Source organism: Bidens hawaiensis, unplaced genomic scaffold, assembly GCF_021521415.1.
Source record: "Bidens hawaiensis isolate Kalapana, Puna unplaced genomic scaffold, B.hawaiensis_p1.1 tig00027074_1, whole genome shotgun sequence".
In the NCBI taxonomy this organism is placed as follows: domain Eukaryota; kingdom Viridiplantae; phylum Streptophyta; class Magnoliopsida; order Asterales; family Asteraceae; genus Bidens; species Bidens hawaiensis.
Genome location: NW_027494365.1, coordinates 152,035 through 169,951, shown reverse-complemented (window position 1 = coordinate 169,951; position 17,917 = coordinate 152,035). Strand labels below are relative to the sequence as shown.

General features: G+C 33.8%; 1 protein-coding gene and 1 pseudogene across 1 annotated transcript; both read right to left on the bottom strand.

The window, feature by feature from the left end:
• Positions 1 to 561: 561 nt before the first annotated feature.
• Positions 562 to 7,658, bottom strand: LOC143574664 (protein NEDD1-like; annotated as a pseudogene).
• Positions 7,659 to 8,704: 1,046 nt separating this feature from the next.
• LOC143574652 (uncharacterized) lies at positions 8,705 to 11,440 on the bottom strand. The gene is made up of 2 exons (XM_077059223.1): positions 11,274 to 11,440; positions 8,705 to 10,891 (listed from the first exon to the last, which is right to left on the bottom strand). Exon 2 carries the CDS (start codon positions 10,874 to 10,876, stop codon positions 8,987 to 8,989), a length of 1,890 nt encoding a protein of 629 aa, XP_076915338.1. The 5' UTR covers positions 10,877 to 10,891; positions 11,274 to 11,440; the 3' UTR covers positions 8,705 to 8,986.
• Positions 11,441 to 17,917: the final 6,477 nt, after the last annotated feature.

Genomic DNA, 17,917 nt, shown 5'->3' with positions numbered 1-17,917 from the left:
CTATAGAGGTCTACTAAAGTTACTGTTTTTAAGTGGACTTAATATGTTACTAGCTTTAATAGCTTTAGAACTTGTGTAATACTTAAGACTACACAAATGACAATTACAAATAAAATCATGTTGGTCACATGGGTGGCACCCAAGACCGGGTGTGACACTAATTGTTACCTGTGCACGATTTTTACAGCACTGCTTCTATCTATACTATGTGTAGAAAGATGTGTATGTATAACATTTTAAGCTGTGGTCGTTTTTCCATCATATTCCGACTAACAACGATATGAAAATAAATTAAGAAAGAATCATTTTCAAATGCTATAAACTTTTAGTTTAGAACTTCAAGTTAAAACCATGACACCTAAACTTTTAAGTTAAAACCATGCCACTTAACTTTTCTTTCAAAACAAACCATCCTGTTCTTGTAATATTACAAAGTAAACCACACTGAATATAGTGTGTTCTTTTCTAGCAATTTCACAAGAAAAAAGATTAATTTGCAACGAAAAACCAAATAAAATGATTTAAAAAGTTTAAAAATAATATGAGACACGAGTTAATAGTTCACAGCAGCTGGCGGAGTTCCTGGTTTTCTTTTCGTAACAATTTGATTTCATTCATAAGCTTTGCTTGCGTTTCCAAAATCGAGCTCATTGCATTTGACATTTGCACCTACATGAAGATTACGTAAGTAAGTAACAAATCTAACATAAAATATTTAAACAAATATTACAAACTTCATGCATATGAAATTGCCTTACAACTTCAATGTGAAGGTTTTTAACATCTTCATGAATGGATTTCCGAAAAGAAGCAAGAGCTTCATCAAGAGTGCCTTGAAATAGGTGAAGTGAGAAGGAAGAAGATCCCGGTTGCTGCTGTGAATTAGGATGTACAGGTGATTTCTGGCTTTGCGTGTCAATACCCTGTCAATAATATTAACACTATAAAAAAAATAAGACATGGCTTTTATAAAAGGGGCTAACTTCATAGAATAGTAACCAACTTTAAAAAGTGTTCCAATTAGGTCACTTAACTTTAAAAAGTGTTCCAATTAGGTCACTCAACTTTCGTGTTTGGTTAAATTAAAAGTTTTAACATGTTATTTTAGCCAATTTCTTTTCTGTTTCACATAGGAAATCTTTTTATCTTTTTTTTGAAGTTGACGTTGAGTGGCGACGTGAATTTTATTTTTTATTTTTAAATTTTAATATAATTAACGTTTTTTTAAAATTTTTAAATTTAACTACATATATTGCAAATTCCGACACCCACATCTTATCATCCATTTCTTTCTTGACGTACACAAAAATCGGTGAGACTTGATTTGAAGATTTAGTGACCCGATTTGGGGAAAATATGCATCAGTGGCCTAATTGGAACACTTTTGAAAATTGGTTACTATTCTATGAGATTTTCCCTTTATAAAAAGGAAAATCAAGCTGTTGAGTCGATGAAGGTCAGCTCACAAAGCACGACCATTAGACATGTAAACGAACCGAACCACAAACGGGGCATGTTCATGTTCGTTTAACTTTAATCAAATGATCGAACACAAACAAGTATACATGAACGGTTCATGAACATAACTTAGCACAGATGAGCAAGCATAAACTTAGTGAATAAAACCAAGTGAACATGAACATCAATTTTAAAGACTTAAAAAAATCATAAATCTAGACTAAATTGTAATGAGTAAATTTTAATTTCACAAAACTAAAAATTTTAGAAAACCTTATAAACAAATGTAAATAAACAAAGAACGAATGTGACACATGTTTATATTCATAAGCGAACAAGCAATGTTTGTGTTTGATCGTTTATTAAATAAGCAAACTTCTTGCCAAACGTTTCGCAAACAATTAATTGAACATTCGATTTGTTTACAGGCTAACGATTATAGCAAACGACATCCTTTTTTTTGTAACAATGAGATTAGTATTGTGGAAAGAAAAAGGGTAAGTAAGTTTACATTCACAAACGGAGGAACTCCCAATTCTGTGACAGTCGACATCTCCTGCCTCGGTGTAAACTTATCCAACGTGGCAAAACTAGAGGTCCCGTGCTGACGTGGACGAATAAACTTATCCGATCCTCCACCCGTTCATCGGGTTTTAAAGATAATGGTTGAGAAACAGGTATGTGGTTGTCATCCTGAAATTAATAACTATTAGTTTTTAACATCATATATTAGAGTTACTAAATATTAACTAATGAAATGCACAAAAATGTGCAGCAAAGCCACCTTTTTATTAACACCATTTTTGATTCCTTCAAAAAATTTATCCAAAGATGATGTATCGGTTTTACTTCCACAAGTGGGGAAAACACTTTCATTTCATCTTTAATATTATTATAGCCACGTGACGCACCAAGCGTTAACGAGCGCGCTTCTTCACCTGCTGCTAATGTATCTGTTAGACTAATCTTGCATAAGTACGGGGACCTAGTTGTCCTAGTTTGGTCTAAGAAAGATTGGTGTTGCTCTACAATTGGTTGGTTTATAAATAGGTTTATTTGTAATCAATTTAATAATCTCAATTAATAAAACAATCAAGTTTAGACTAGTCTTTAATATATCTATCATTACCACTTGAAGTTGCTGACGTGGCAGAGCTTTGGACCCGATAATTGAAGTTGTTGATGAAGGAAGCGGGTCTGGCATCACGAAGGAATCGTCCACTGTATCACCAATGAGAGCCGTTTCAGGTGTGCAAGTTTTTTCGTTTACAAAAATCGGTTTTGATCTTTGCCAGCATAAACTTGTGACAGCCTAGTTAAACAAAATAACATCAAAACTTATGATATATGCAAATTAAATAAGAACAATAATAAAGGTGTTGCGACTATTATTTATATGGTTATCAATATTGTTATAAATATGGTTTATTACACCATTATGAATATTATTAGCTATTACACATCAATAAGAATGAACTCTTCTATTCTTTCTTCTCTCCATAATCCATGTTCTTATATTCTATTACTTTGCATATTATATATTTGCTAATAAGTCATTGTTTCACAACAAAAGGGTAATGGATTAACCTCAGAATTCGCATAAGCACGAAGGACAGTAATCGGTTGAAGGTTTGCACGCACGTCATAAATACCACATGCCCGGTTGTTGTGCCAGCTGCCAGTGTGTTTCCATCGTCATCAAACACCACTGATGAGTAAGGTGAATCGTATGGTATGCAAAACGTGGGTTTTCGTGATCCCGAGTCAAAAGTGTATAACTTTTTATCAAATCCAACACTAGCAATTATCTGCCAAACTCCAAAACGTTATAAAAGATACCTTTTTGATCAATGCAGAATTTTATTTTCATTATTTTCTATCACAGAAAGCAGGCTAGTAAACGAACCGAACGTTCACTGAACCGTTCAATGGAAAGTTCATTTATGTTCATTTATTTGATATTACATAACAAAAGTTTTTGTTCATTTAGTTAAATGAACAAACATTAATACATGAGTCATTCTTTCATGTATGTTCGTGAAAGTTGGTTCATTTAAATTCATTTATGCTTGTTCGTTTGCATCCATTTACGCTCGTTACATTGCGTGTATGTTTGTGTGTATATGTTCGTTAATATCATTCAAATTTTTTAGGCCCATTACAATTTAGTTTAGTTTTAACAACTTTTTAAGCCCAACATACTGCTATTCACATTTACTTTTATTTGGTTTTAGCTCAATTATGTTCTTTCGTCTATGTTCAGTTATGTTCATTCGTGTTCGTTTGTATTGTTAACGAACGAACACACACACTAACACGTTCATTGCTTAATGAACAAACACGAACTGAAAAACCATGTCTGCTTAGTTGTTCAAGTTCGATCGTTTGTTTGATAGCTAAACAACAAGCATGAGCAAGGACACGTTCGGTTCGTTTACAGCCCAAAAGATATCTCTTTCACTAATACAGATTCCAACCTTGTCATTGGATGGAGAAAAACTAATGCCGGTTGTTGGTGCAGAATGCTGCTTTAACCAAGAAACCTACCTATCAAAATCAAATCTTTATAAAAATTGTGTCTCAGTTGATCAACCTAGCATGCATGTTAAACAACAACTGTGTCAATTAATCAACCTCGCGAAAAAATTAAAAAAAAAATGGCACGCGTATGAGTTTAATAAAACGGGCCTTTGGGTTGCGACGAGTTGTATCCCACAAATGAACAGAACCGTCATCGCCAGCTATCACTAAAAGGTGCCTGCTAGCCCGCGAATAATCAAGCACCCTCAAAACCTGAGCTTAAACCATCATATAAACATCTAGCACATCAGAAAACAGAAGTATATAAACTGCGAACACCAATATAAACTAAAAGACAGATAACACACATACTTGCCCATTAGGATCCTTGAGTTCAGTGGCCCTTGCACCCGGTCCAAGATTGTGAATTAAAATATCACCAGAAAGACTAATAGAAGCTAAATGCTCATCTCTGCAATTATACTTGACATCTGTTATTGTGTCTGTGTGGCCTTTTAACCACTTTATACATCTTCTTCTCTGCAAATCCCATATTCTCACCACTTCCACCAGAGCATATGTAACGAGACGGTTGCTACTAAAGCTGATGGCGACTATAGACTCCTGCAATCATAAAAAACGATCAAAAACGGTTATTGCCAGTAACCGGTTACAATTACTAACCAGTTACTGAGTGGAAAGCCCCTACCCTACGTAACCAAATCGGTTCAGTTCAGTTATTAACTGATAATTAACTACTGAAATGAACCTTAACCTATTTAAACTAACTTTATCAAGTTATCAACACTGACCGTATTAGCCTATGTTTAGTTAACCGGTTCCTAACCATCGGCTAGCAAACAGTTTCTCCTATTAACTGGTTACGCTTTGCACCTCTACCGGCAATAGTTGTTTATGTCCGTTCGATTAGGTTCATGTTTTTAATATTCTACTATTAATATTTTTATTAATTTGTTTTACTATGTAAACTGTTAAGCTTTTTTTTTTTTTTTTTTGGATATTTTGGGTGTGACTCAGGATTTCTGACTGAATTTGTGTGGATTTATGATTATTATTGTTATTATTCTGTTCATTTAAGTTTGTCTGTTCATTAGTGTCCAGTCACGTCCAATAGTGTTCATTAGCGTCTGTTTGCGTTCGTTTGCAATATTAGCAAACGGAAATGAATTGACCTGAATATTATCATGAGCAGTATCAATAGTCCCATAGTTTGACCATTCTTCGTCCACAACGATATCATCTTATCATCACCGGCACTCGCCACCACCAAATCAAATAAAATTGAGGCTAGTTTATTTACAAGTAATAATAATAATAATAATAATAATAACCTTCCTATCTATCTACCTATTCTAATAAAGTAAAATAAATTGGGACACTTGTCATGTTTTGATTAATTCTCACAATTTTTTCTTTCCAAAACTAATATACCCTAATATATGTAATAAATCAATAATTATTCACTTTTCTTTTACACTATATTTATATAATATCTATATATTTTTATTAATATAAATATTAACATATTATTTTACTATATATTTCAAAATACTTTGTGAATTCCAAAAATCAACAAGAAACCATGTTTCTCAAATGAAAATTGTTTCGGGTTTTTTGTGGAAGTTAAATTTGATTTTATGGGTCAAAAGTTGGTAAATAGATTGTTTGATACAAGTTAACTACATTTGGGTCAAAATTTGTTACAGGCCAAAAATGAAAATTTTGAGTATTTTTATAAGTTTGAGAATGCAAAATAGATTTATCGTCAAATTAGTTATGGATTCAAAGTGTTGACTTTAAAATGTCAAAAGTATGAAAGTTAGAATTTTAAACATGATTCGGGTTTCAAGTTTATTTTTAAGGGCATTTTTTGAAATAATCAAAAGGTTCGGGATTTGGCAAATTAACTATTTTTCCATCAACTATTAAAACTTAAGAAAAAATTGCGACACTTTCGACAATCCCCCCACCCCATGCCTATCAATGCTTCTTAACTTTTATCAAATTTCAAATATTATGTCAACATTAATTTTTCCTTCAAATGGTGAGCAGAACGTTGTATGGGAAGCTTGTCATGCAAAACTATGCTCAAATGAAACAAAATGTTTACAAAATTGAATGGGTTAACATGTTATTTTTTATGTTGTCATTATGACAAAGTTGAGAAGCCCTCTGAAACTTATCAACATTTTTTTTATGGTGTAACTCTGAAAAACATAGTTCTTGAAGAACATCTATTGTTACAATTTAATATCATGCTTTCCTTTGATGGGTGGTAAATTGATAAATATATCAATAAAGGTAACGCCTCTTTTTGTATTTAGTCTGAGTATTTAGAACTACTATCGTATGAGAAGTCTTATTTTCGAAATTGATTCATAACCAAAATTCTTTCAATTATACATATATGACATCGAGTAAGAAGTTTTCAATAGAAATAAGCATTCTCGGGTACGATTTTGCACGGACATTTTTTTATTAACTTCATTTAAAAAAACCATTTTGTGATATAAATAAAATCAATTTATGTACACATTTTATAGATACAATCATAGATGTAATCAATTTTTTTCATATACGCTATGTAATTATTTTTTTTACTTATAATTTTATAATTTGAATTATCCCGTGTGTAGCACGGGCTTTAAAACTAGTATTCTAATAAAGTAAAATAATTGAGAACACGTGTCACTTGGAGATTCATTCCTATCCAAAATTTCCCGCCTAAACTATGTTCCTATTTTGAATGAACTATTTTCCTATTTTAATGAAACTTATTTTATGTCAGTGTAATCAAAACATATCAATCCACTATTTTATCAAATAACAAATTAACTAAATTATAGAGATTAAAAATATTCGGGTATTTATGTCAGTATTAATAAACATATTTATATATTTAATGAAATCATATATAGATGCTATTTATTAAATCAACTTATAAACATTTTTCAATGTAGGAGATGAATATGGTAAAAACTAATGAACGATATTTATAGGTCTAAGGAGATAAAAACAAAAAGAAATTATGAATGAATACGTATTCATTCAACCTCCATGGATCCATTGAGTTCTCATCTATCTTTTTCAAATCTGTAATACAAAAGCGTGTTTTAGTCATGCTAATTTTATATATTATTTTATGGCAAGACTCATTTATAATGAAACATCTTTCATCTTTTGTTAAAATTCGATATTCCATTAAAAAATATAATTACAACTTATAAAATCACCAGGTGCGTCTTTTTCGTGGTTATAAAAAAATTGCGTGAGAATACACCACGTATTCATTATGAATATTCCATTAAAATATATAATTGAAACCCATTAAACTATTTAATTTGATAAAATATAGGTTTTTTTAAATTTAATCATTTAATTTATATCGTTTAATTGTATTTCTTTTGAGCTTCCCGTGCATCACACGGGTTCTAAAGCTAGTAATAATAATAATAATAATAATAATAATAATAATAAAAGATGAAGCGTTGTTTAAGATAACAACAATAATTCTTACTCGTATGGTTCCACTTAATGGAGTTAACTTGAGAACCGGGACACAGCGTGTGGCTGAGAACACAAGGATCGCTGCGATCGATGGAGACGTCAAAGAGTTTAACGGTGTCGCCAGCGCTGGCGGCCAGTAGCGACATTGCTGGATCGGTCATCGGTTAGGGTTTGACGATGACGATGATGATGATGATTAAGGATTTTCAAAAGAGGATCGAGAGGGAAAATCGTAACGGTAACCACGTTTTTTGAACCAATTTTATAATAAAATATTAGACTTTTTTTTTAATTAAAAGAAAAAAAAACGGTTTCGGTCTTTTTAAAATGATACTGATACGAGCATTATATGATCTTGAGGTCATTAATCCTACGTCCATGACCCAACCCATAATGAGGATTTATCAAAGAGTCTTTAACCCGGCCCAAAAAATAGTGTTAAATGACAACTACAAGTCATGTCAAGGATGCATAATTCAAGGGTTCAACATTTGACTCATAAATGTTTCCCATAATGTTAGTTTTTAATTTAATGCTCGTATTTTCTATTAGTATTTATAGTCTTGTAACAGGAACATGTCACAATTGATTCGGTAAGCTACGTGCTCGGTCCACGGAGAACTGTCTTCAGTCCCCCAAACTGACATACTTGTGGCAACCTTCTGGCCGCCCAACAATGCTAGAGAAAGCATGGAATAATAAAAAATGTTTTAAGTCCCTTCTTTAATCTATTAATTCTTGGGAGATCCGGTTCATCTCAAATAGAACCTTAGCGGAATACTTGCTCAAGTAAATTTTACAGTGATTTACAACCATTGTGGATACATAAGAGTGTTTTTATATTGTGATTTTACATTAACCGGTTGGATTTCTTGAGACGTTTTCTCCAATGTCAAGACGCCGCGCGAACTTCGATCCTAGATCAATGTTTGGGCTCAACATTTAGCGAATATGAGAGAAAGAGGTTCTACATGAATTCGTATATACGCAGGTGCATATTAACCTAATAAAGCTTCACAGGTCTTCAAAACTGTAATCTATTAAATATTTTTTGATGGCTTAAAACATGACAGATTAAACTAGTTAGCCTGTAATTTGTATGCAACATATTTAGAAAATGGGAATAACTCATACAAATCCTGTGCTTCTGATTTGAACGGTACTAATTACAATCAATCTCAACAAAACTGGACAACATTGACAAGATACTAAAAAGAAAGATAATTTTCATGCTGCAATGTAAATTACAACCCATTGACGCATAAGGGGTATAAGCGTAGCTAGCAAATCTAAAGGGTAACTAAATCATAATAAGTGATTAGTACAAGTTTCCCGAGTCTCGACCAACATTTGAGTCATTTTAAAACCAAACTGCGCTCTAGCCGCTAGGGGTCACCTTGTGATCCCATTCCAGCTATTACCTAAATTCCTCACCAATTGCCTCACATCACTATGTCTTTGGATCTATACACTATCACTCTTACACACTCAAATGACCAAAATGCCCTTCCACCTTAACCTTCTTTTCCTCTTCTTCTGCATCCGCTTCCGCCTGGAGAAGCTGCTCTGGTGTAGCCGCAGGATCAAGATCCCAACACCCATCTGGTAAGTTCAAGCCTTGACCTTTTAGCACACAAGCCGGCACCTGGTGCGAAAACCGAACCATTTCTTTTCTGGGAATTACCCAAACTGCGTTCTTGTTAGGGTTTCTTTGATACACAGTCTTGTACCCTTCTAGTTTAGCCAAAGGTGTCACACACACCCCAACTTTTTCAGAATAATCGTCAAGAATCTCCACCATTTCAAATTGTTTCCTTCCCTTCTTTGATCTTTTATTCCGACCCTCTGACCAGTTTCGATACACAGCCCACACATCGCCTCGTTTCGGGTATATTTTAACGCACCCTCCTTTCCCAACATTATTCTCTCTCCCCAAAAGATGAGAAAAAATGTTGACTTGGTCAACAAAGACAGAATGGGCCACCTTGAAACTTCCACATGATTTATTAAATCCGAATTCAGCATCAGGTTTTGAGTTTAAGTAAGTGATGTGAAGCTGAAACGGCTTCACAGAGATGACCTGGCGAATCAGGCAATACAGACGGGGCATCCCGTCTTCTTCGTCATATATAGCCCATATTTGTTTTGGCTTAAACACTTCCTCAGACCGATCCATATCAAAATCGTGAAAATCAGGATCTGGGACCGTTATCGCCATTGAACTGCTTTTCTTGACCATTTTCCCATTCTTTTCAGCCTTCGTAGCAGAAGTGGTTTTCAGTTCTTTTAACTTAGCACGAATGACCGTTCGAGCTTTATCAATCAACAACTTTCTTGCATCAAAAGCAGGAGGAATCGAGTAATGTCGCGTCAACACATCAATCCCACCATTTCCATTCAAATTATTCGAATCCGAATTCGGTTCGGTTTTTAAACCCGTTTCCCCATTTTCAACCTTTCTTTTCTTAGGAGGCCGGCCCATCCTAGGAGCTACACTCTCACCGGGGCCCACATTTAACCTCACCTGGTGTCTCCCGTTAGATTTTTGCCGGCTCATGCTAGCAGATTTAGCAGGTAACCCGTTAGGATCCAAAGTAGACGAACCAGAATAAGTATTCCACTGAAACGAAACTGTCCCGGCATACTCGTACCCTTGTTGTGTCGGGTGAATAACCGATGACCCGTTTCCTGTAAAACATACTGATGTACTCGGTACATATGGGCCCGCATTATACGCACCATGGCTAGCATGGTTAGCATAACCATTTTCAGACGTATATGACCATGGAGCGTAAGTAACGGGAGCCGCACCCGTTTCAACAGCTACAAAAACCCCACGACAATTCTTACACGAAAGTCGTTTATTCACATACTTTCTAAGATACTCATACTGAACACGACACGAGGTGCACACGGTCCAAAAAGTATCCAATCTTGAAGTTTCAGAAACACCAGAAGTATTATAACCCGATAAGTGTTTATTTCTTTTGGCATCATACGAGCTTCGTTTCACATTATCAGACAGCACGGCCCACGCTTCAGACACAAGTTTAAAAGCTTCATCAGCTCCAACAGTTTTGTTCTTGTCAGGATGAAGAAGAACCACCATCTTCTTATAACGTTTCTTCATTATCGACTTATCCGCAGACGGATCCAACCCAAGAACCGAGTAAAAATCAACTTCCCGGTTCATATTTACCGTCGCAGCATATATCTCAAACGTCGCCACCATTTGAGATATACCTTCCAACTGAGGACACAAAGTCTGCGCCCTTAACGCAAACTGCTTCGCACCCGCAAAATCTTTAACCAAAAACAACTTCTCTGCATTCTCTTTAGCCCTAATTGCTTCCTCTACGTTCGGATCCATCTTCAATATTCAACCCTATAACATAATCAGCATTTGAATAACACATTTCAGTCGCATGCAATTAATAAGAGTTTGAATAAATTAACCAAATCAAGCATCAAAACTTAGTAAACATGTTAATTACAACCTTAATTACAAAACCCCCAAACTAATTTCCCCCAAACGATCATAATTACCATTTCAAGAAACCAAATCTAGGTCAAAAAAATTCAAATTAAAGTCAAATTGACAACGAAAACACAAACTTTACTCAAATTCAAACAAAACCCAGAACGGAAACAGTAAGATCTAAGCTCCGATCAGCAAAAAGTTAAAATCTTGAAACTTAAAAAACCCTAAAAAAATTAAAAATTTACACATTATACAGTAATTAAACCCAAATTGAAATAAAACTTACTTGAATCAGCATCCAATAGAAACGGAACAGGATGTAGATCTCAAATTCGTTAGCGGATTGAAGTGGGTTTGCTTCAGATCTACGATGATGATCAACGGGAGAAAGAGCTTAACTTTTGTAAAATTAGAAAAAGTGAAAAATAAAAATAAACTTAACCTTTAAATAAATAAATAATAAATATTATTATACCTTGTAATTATTTATAGTATAATATATATTATTATTATTAGGGTATTGGGTAGATTTGGTAATTTAATTTAAAACAAAAGCAAAAGATGGATTCCGGCTGCCGGACGGTGGAATGGAATATTCCGACAAGGAGCCGATTAAAGTGCAATATTAAAATTAGAAATTATTAAAAGTATGTGGTGTAAATACGTGAAGAATAAATACATAGGTTTAATTTATATGAGATTTGGGTTGTTTTTGTATTGTATTTTGTAGTTATTTTTAGTGATTTGGAAATTAAAATGGGTGCCGCACAAATCCCACCTATTAAATTAATAATGTGATTGATTTAAATTTTTAAGAAAAATGTCACTCAATAATTAGGTTTGATTATTACTTTATTTTTATTTTCGACTTTTTATAAAAGTGTTGGATTGAAATAGTCAAAAAAAAAAAATGTTTTAGGTCCGCTAAGTTCTTTTTAAGAGTATTGAGATGTTTTGACTTTTGAGTGCTTTGAATCATTTATCAAAATAACAATGCATATGTAATTAACTAACAGCATGTGACATACTAGGTCCGTCCATGTATCTTACATCAAAGATATCAAAACATCCAAGTGTAGAATTTAGGTTGATTCTTTTATAAAATCCATAATTTTCTAGGTCACATAGAATGCGCACGGGAGCAATCGGAAGTTGAGATGTCAATGAGATGCCGACAGGAGCATTGCCCCATGACTTTTGAGTGGAAGCGGAAAGCACTCGTTGAGTCTGTGAGAATTTTGTGAAGAGAGGAAGGGGTCAAGAAAGGAAATCGAGATGTAGGAACTTGGGAAAGCGAAAACAATGTCTATGGACTACAGTACCGAATGCAAGATTTCGCTTCCCAATGGGGCTATGGGAAGTATTCCCTTTGGTCTAATGCGATAATTTTTTGTTGTTCTCGATTTCAGTTGACTTTGAATTAATAGGAAAATATTTATTTTGAAGTTAACATGGATGACTTTTTATTTTAAGGTTAGCGTCTTAACAACTTAGAAATAACAACTTATATACATTGTCTCATGAAGAAATTAAATCAACCATAAACACCGTAAAAAAGAACCCCTTAGCTTAAGGAAAATATTATCTTGCATTTAATTGTATAAATCATATTCAGATTATCTTACGATTGTTTTATAGAATGAATTAAATATTTAAATATACAATGAATTACGATATGAAACTTAAAAATATTTAAATACTACAAAAAGAAATCTAAATTTAGAGTACATCAAATAACATAAATATGTCATATGCTGCATCATAAATATGAATATAAATGTTGGTCTTTGTTTGCTAAAATTAGACGGTGACTCGAACTTTCATATTCTCCAACCTAATTGCCACATTAAATCATGCGGTGATGGTAGGTTTTAGCTTTTAAGATGCTATCATCACCATACACACTAATCATACATCAACGGTGGCCTTTTGATTTAACTGGATCGAGCAACACGAACAACACTGATAATTTTGTGATAATTTATAATAACTCTTTTAATATTATCAAATACAAAAACCACACAAAATACAATGATCATATACCTCTATTGGTACTAACATAAATTTATTTCTTACTCCAATTCGAATTCCTAATAATGCTCAACAGACATAATAAATAAACTTGAGTTTTTTTTAAATGGGTGTTGGTGAAAAAAGTATTTACCAATATGATGTTCATTGAATAATATACACCAAAATATAAAGTTGTTAAAAGTTTTTGGTTTCTCACTCCAAAACTTATTTTAAGATGTTTCTTTTTTATGTTTATTTTAAGTAATAATGCTAATTAAATCTAAAATAAATAATTTTTTATACAATTATATGTTTTGTTCTTTTATTTGATTGATGATAGCATCTTTAAAGAAATTTTGAAATTGTTTGCAAAATTGATGTCCATTTTGTGTGATTAAACTCGCTTTTGTACAGAAACTAGATTTTCACCATGCGTAAAGCAAAACCTCAACGTTAAAACCTGGGTGTTGGTAAAACCTGAGCGTTACACCAGTGAGTTTACTTGAATTTAGTATAGACACCATTGGTAAAACCTTAGCATCCAAAAAAATGTATTCATCAAAATAACATATAAAAAAATTTATTTAAAAGGGAAAAAAATATAAAAATTAAGTGGACCAATAGGGTAGTGTCAGTTGGTAAACTTGCGCATTGGTAAAACCAAACGTTGTCGGTCCTGGACGTTGAGACGTTGAATCTATGCGAATTCGGTCGGCTTTCATCACGTGCATTATGATATCAGAATTTAAACAAAAGGAAAAATAAAATTGTCATTCGGTCCGCTTCCATTATATTTGTTACGGTACCAGAATGGGAAAAAAACAAAATGTATGGACAAGTAAGGTGTTGTCAAGTGACCCAATGACGACCTAATAGCACCAAACTTGACATTTATATATATTACATAATAGATAATTATAAATAAATGGACTAATTACACTAAATTGATTTATGTTAAATGTGATACATTTAACAAAAGTTTTTTAAAATTTCATTAAGTTTACTTGGGTATGCTAAAAACTAATATTATTTTTGGGTATAAAATAATAGTATCAGAAGAAAAAATTCAAATTTTGTTTTTTTAAATTAACAAAATTATGTAATGGATCCTTTTTGGAAATGAGTTTACTCTTTATCCTTTATTTGTATGTTTTCCTCGATTTTTGCCCTTTACACTAACAGGTGCTAAGTTGTTCAGTAAAGTCACCTCACGTGCATTTCACATGAGGGCATTTTTACCTTTAAAGGACTATTAGTGTGATTAACTAGTTTTTAAACTTGGTCAAACCATTTTAGAATGAGAATTTATGTAATTCTTTATAAGTGAGACCTGACCATTTTTGTAATTTTAGAAGGACCATCACTCTGAAATCCTCACTTCCAAATCCTCACCACCACTCAAGCATCCCTAAACGTCGGCCAACACTTATCCTCAACGAACTTCCGACACTTTACTCTCGAACCTTCCAAACACTCTGCCATTTCTCGCTTTTCACATTTTTCCCGCTCTATTAAATCCTGTTTGGTTAGGATTTTTCTCCACCACGGTGTGCATAATTTTTCTCGATCCGAGCACTGGCTTCGCATTGGTGGATAATGGATGATTCGCATGATCTATAGGCGGTTTCCCAGGATTTAGGGTTTGGGAGAGTGAGGATGAAGGAATCGTAGGTTAAGGACGATGTGGGATGTCGGAGGAGAGGGATTTAGCCGTCAAAAGTGATTAGGGTTTCTACTTGTAAGCAATCGCCGGTGACGATTCCGTAGATTCCGGTAGCATCTTTGTCGTCAAGTCAACCAAAGCCGCCTGTGGCAAAATTGGAGTCTTTTAGTGCAAATTTATAGAAATTGAAAGTCTAATTTCGTAAACATGACAAATTTTCAAGTAATTGATGAACCGGGTGAAATTAATATGGGAAAATTGGGCAAGATTGCATATTTATGCATACAATGATTTGGGTTTTTAGAAATTTATTGAAAAGAAGTGAAATTTATGTCTGAAGTGCAAGATTTAAGGTGGGAAATTGGATATGAAGATATGGCTAAGTAGAGATCGATAGGGAGGTAGTGGTTTGTTGCAGATGAGGCAGAAAAAGATACAGTGGTTAAATGTGGGTTTCACTTATAAATAATTATACAAATGATTCTTCTAAATTGATTTGACCAAGTTATAAAAACTATTTAATTACACTAATAGTCCTTTAAAGATTTAAAAGACTAAAACGCCCTCATGTGGAATGCACATGAGGTGACTTAACTGAAAAACTTAACACCCATTAGTGTAAAGGACAAAAATCGAGGGAAACGTGCAAATAAAAGATAAAGAGTGAAACTCATTTTAAAAAATGACCTATTATATAATTTTGCTAATTCGAAAGAACAAAAATTATAAGTTTTTCTTATTAGAATTTATTTTTGGGTGTTTTGAAAGTATAAAATAAGTCTTTTCAGTTTTAGGCATACCAAAAGAGGTGGAGTTCAAATGCATAGTCTTATCAAACTAGGAAGTAGAAAATATATCAAACGAACTCCGATTAGACTAAAACTAGTGGTATTGGAATCGTCTCATCAAACTTTACGATATTAGATTTTAGGGTTTTGTTTCTCAAATTCTAGCTTGTAGATTTTAGATTATTTTTTAGATCATTGCTGTCACACCCTGACTCAGGGCCTGGGTGCGACGTCCATTAGTTGGTATCTGTTTTGAAAATATATCAGAGTTGCGGGTTATTAGCGGAAGTCTTTAAAATATATTATTCATTTATAAAATGTCATGTTAGAATACCCGTTCGGATATTGTAAAATATCATATCAGCGGAAGTCTTTTCAGGAAAAACATTATTATATTGTAATTTTGGGAGTTTAACACCCGTTTGATAATTTAAATACATATCTTTTGAAAATATTATTCTTTATAATATTCTGAATAAAATATCTGAACCATCAGATCACCTCTAATGACTTTGTCTCAAATCTTCTATCAGTCTTGCCAGTCAGTTCTATTCTTTAAAGTTTTCCCTGAAATATGGGGGAAAATATGTCAGCACACAGCCAGTGAATGACGCTGACTCAATAATACCAGTGTGTAATAATAATAATACCTTTGTGACAATACTCATTAGGCACCCAACTCAATTGGGTTATAATTACCCTAAGTACATGTACAATTAATCATATACACAATATCATTTCTCTGAACAGTCCTGTAGACTACCAGAGGCATGTTTGATGATATGCATGGCCTTGGGGAACTCCGAGTCACCATGTATGTATGGATCTAGACACATGTATACTCTTAATTTGAGTATGCCCGTTTCTCATTATCGCAACACAAAGTTTTAAGGATTCGTAAATCTTATGTAAACAGTTCAGACTATAAAAGAGTTGTAAAAGTTTAGGGCGTATTCACCTTATAGGATTGTAATCAGTTTCTGACACTGATTCCTGTATATTGATCAGTTTCTGTTACTGACCCCTGTCTGTAAATCAGTTTCTGTTTTCAGCTTTCAGATTGATTGATTGGCTGTTATCTCGGACCTATAGTACGAGTATAACATTTGTATAAATATCTAGATCAACGATCTAGCTTCAGACCTTTAGTCCGATTGCATAACCTTTACCTTGACATTTTATCTCTTTATAAATATAAGGACCTCTAGTCCTTTCTTGTTAATCACTTATAAACCTTTGTTTCTTCTTCGGGAAGAAACATAGGTTTTAAATTTTCTTTTATTATAAGAAATACTTAATAAAATCTTTATATATAATAAAGAAATATTATTTTATCTATAATCTCGACTTTATGGAATCTAATTTCCACTTTATAAAATCAAGGTATATGCTATATCCCTAACTATGGTCTAAGCCATTTATAATATAATAATCGGGCAAAATCCCTACCTTGAATGGCTTATTACTCGAAATGCTTATATTCTACTTGAACCGCACTTTTATTTGGACCGTACTTCTACTTCGACCGCACTTTGGAAGAAGGTTGAGAGAGTATTTAGGTAGGGTTATGGCACGCATTTCGAGGTAAGACTTGTCGGAATATTGCCATATCGGGGTCGTGGCACGCTTATCGAGGTAATGTAGGTGTTTTTGGAGTGTGTTGGATGAGTGAGGACCACCCCCATGACCGGCCTATTTATAGAAATTTTCCTGCATCTTCGCGTATCCCGAAGGTGCACTAGCTTCGCTGAGTCGCCGCGTAGGCTTGCCACGTGTCGCTACGGTATTGCCACGTGTCCTGCATCTTCGCGTATCGCGAAGATGTAAAACTTTGAATCTGTTCATTTTTGGTCCCCGATCTTTTGGTAACTTGCTATATCTTGATTTCGTCTCATCATCATCCAAAAATACAAAGGCGGCTCGCGGCAATGCGAGCGTGCACCATCAAAGCGCCCATCGCTCGTGGCCGAGCCCGTGCGCGTGCGAGTCGGGTGCTTCGCACCCTCCGCTAGGACTAGGGAGAGTGATTGGCTACTTAAGAACATTATCATGGAATGTTCTCCCCTTATAAAGTGCTTAATTTTTCTTTCTTTCTCCGATGTGGGATGGAGTCTCTTTACTCCATTCCTTAACATAAGCTACTTCCATTCTTCGTCTTATTTTTTCTCTTTACTTTTGCCATGAATATTTTTAGTCCTTAAGTTTTATTAGTTTGTCAAATTTTGACCAAAATTTTCGTGATGTTACATCCTCCCCACCTTAGAATGAATCTCGTCCTCGAGATTCGCTTGTCTTAGGTATGGGATGTTCTTACTTTGTTAATCTGTGATTAGATTCTATCTAATCTGATTCTCGTATTTAACTGTCAATACGGAATGGGGAAAATTTTCGGACCTGTTGCTAAATTTACATCTCGATTGATGTAATCGGTCAATAGTTCAGAATATCATAAGTAATTGTAATTTG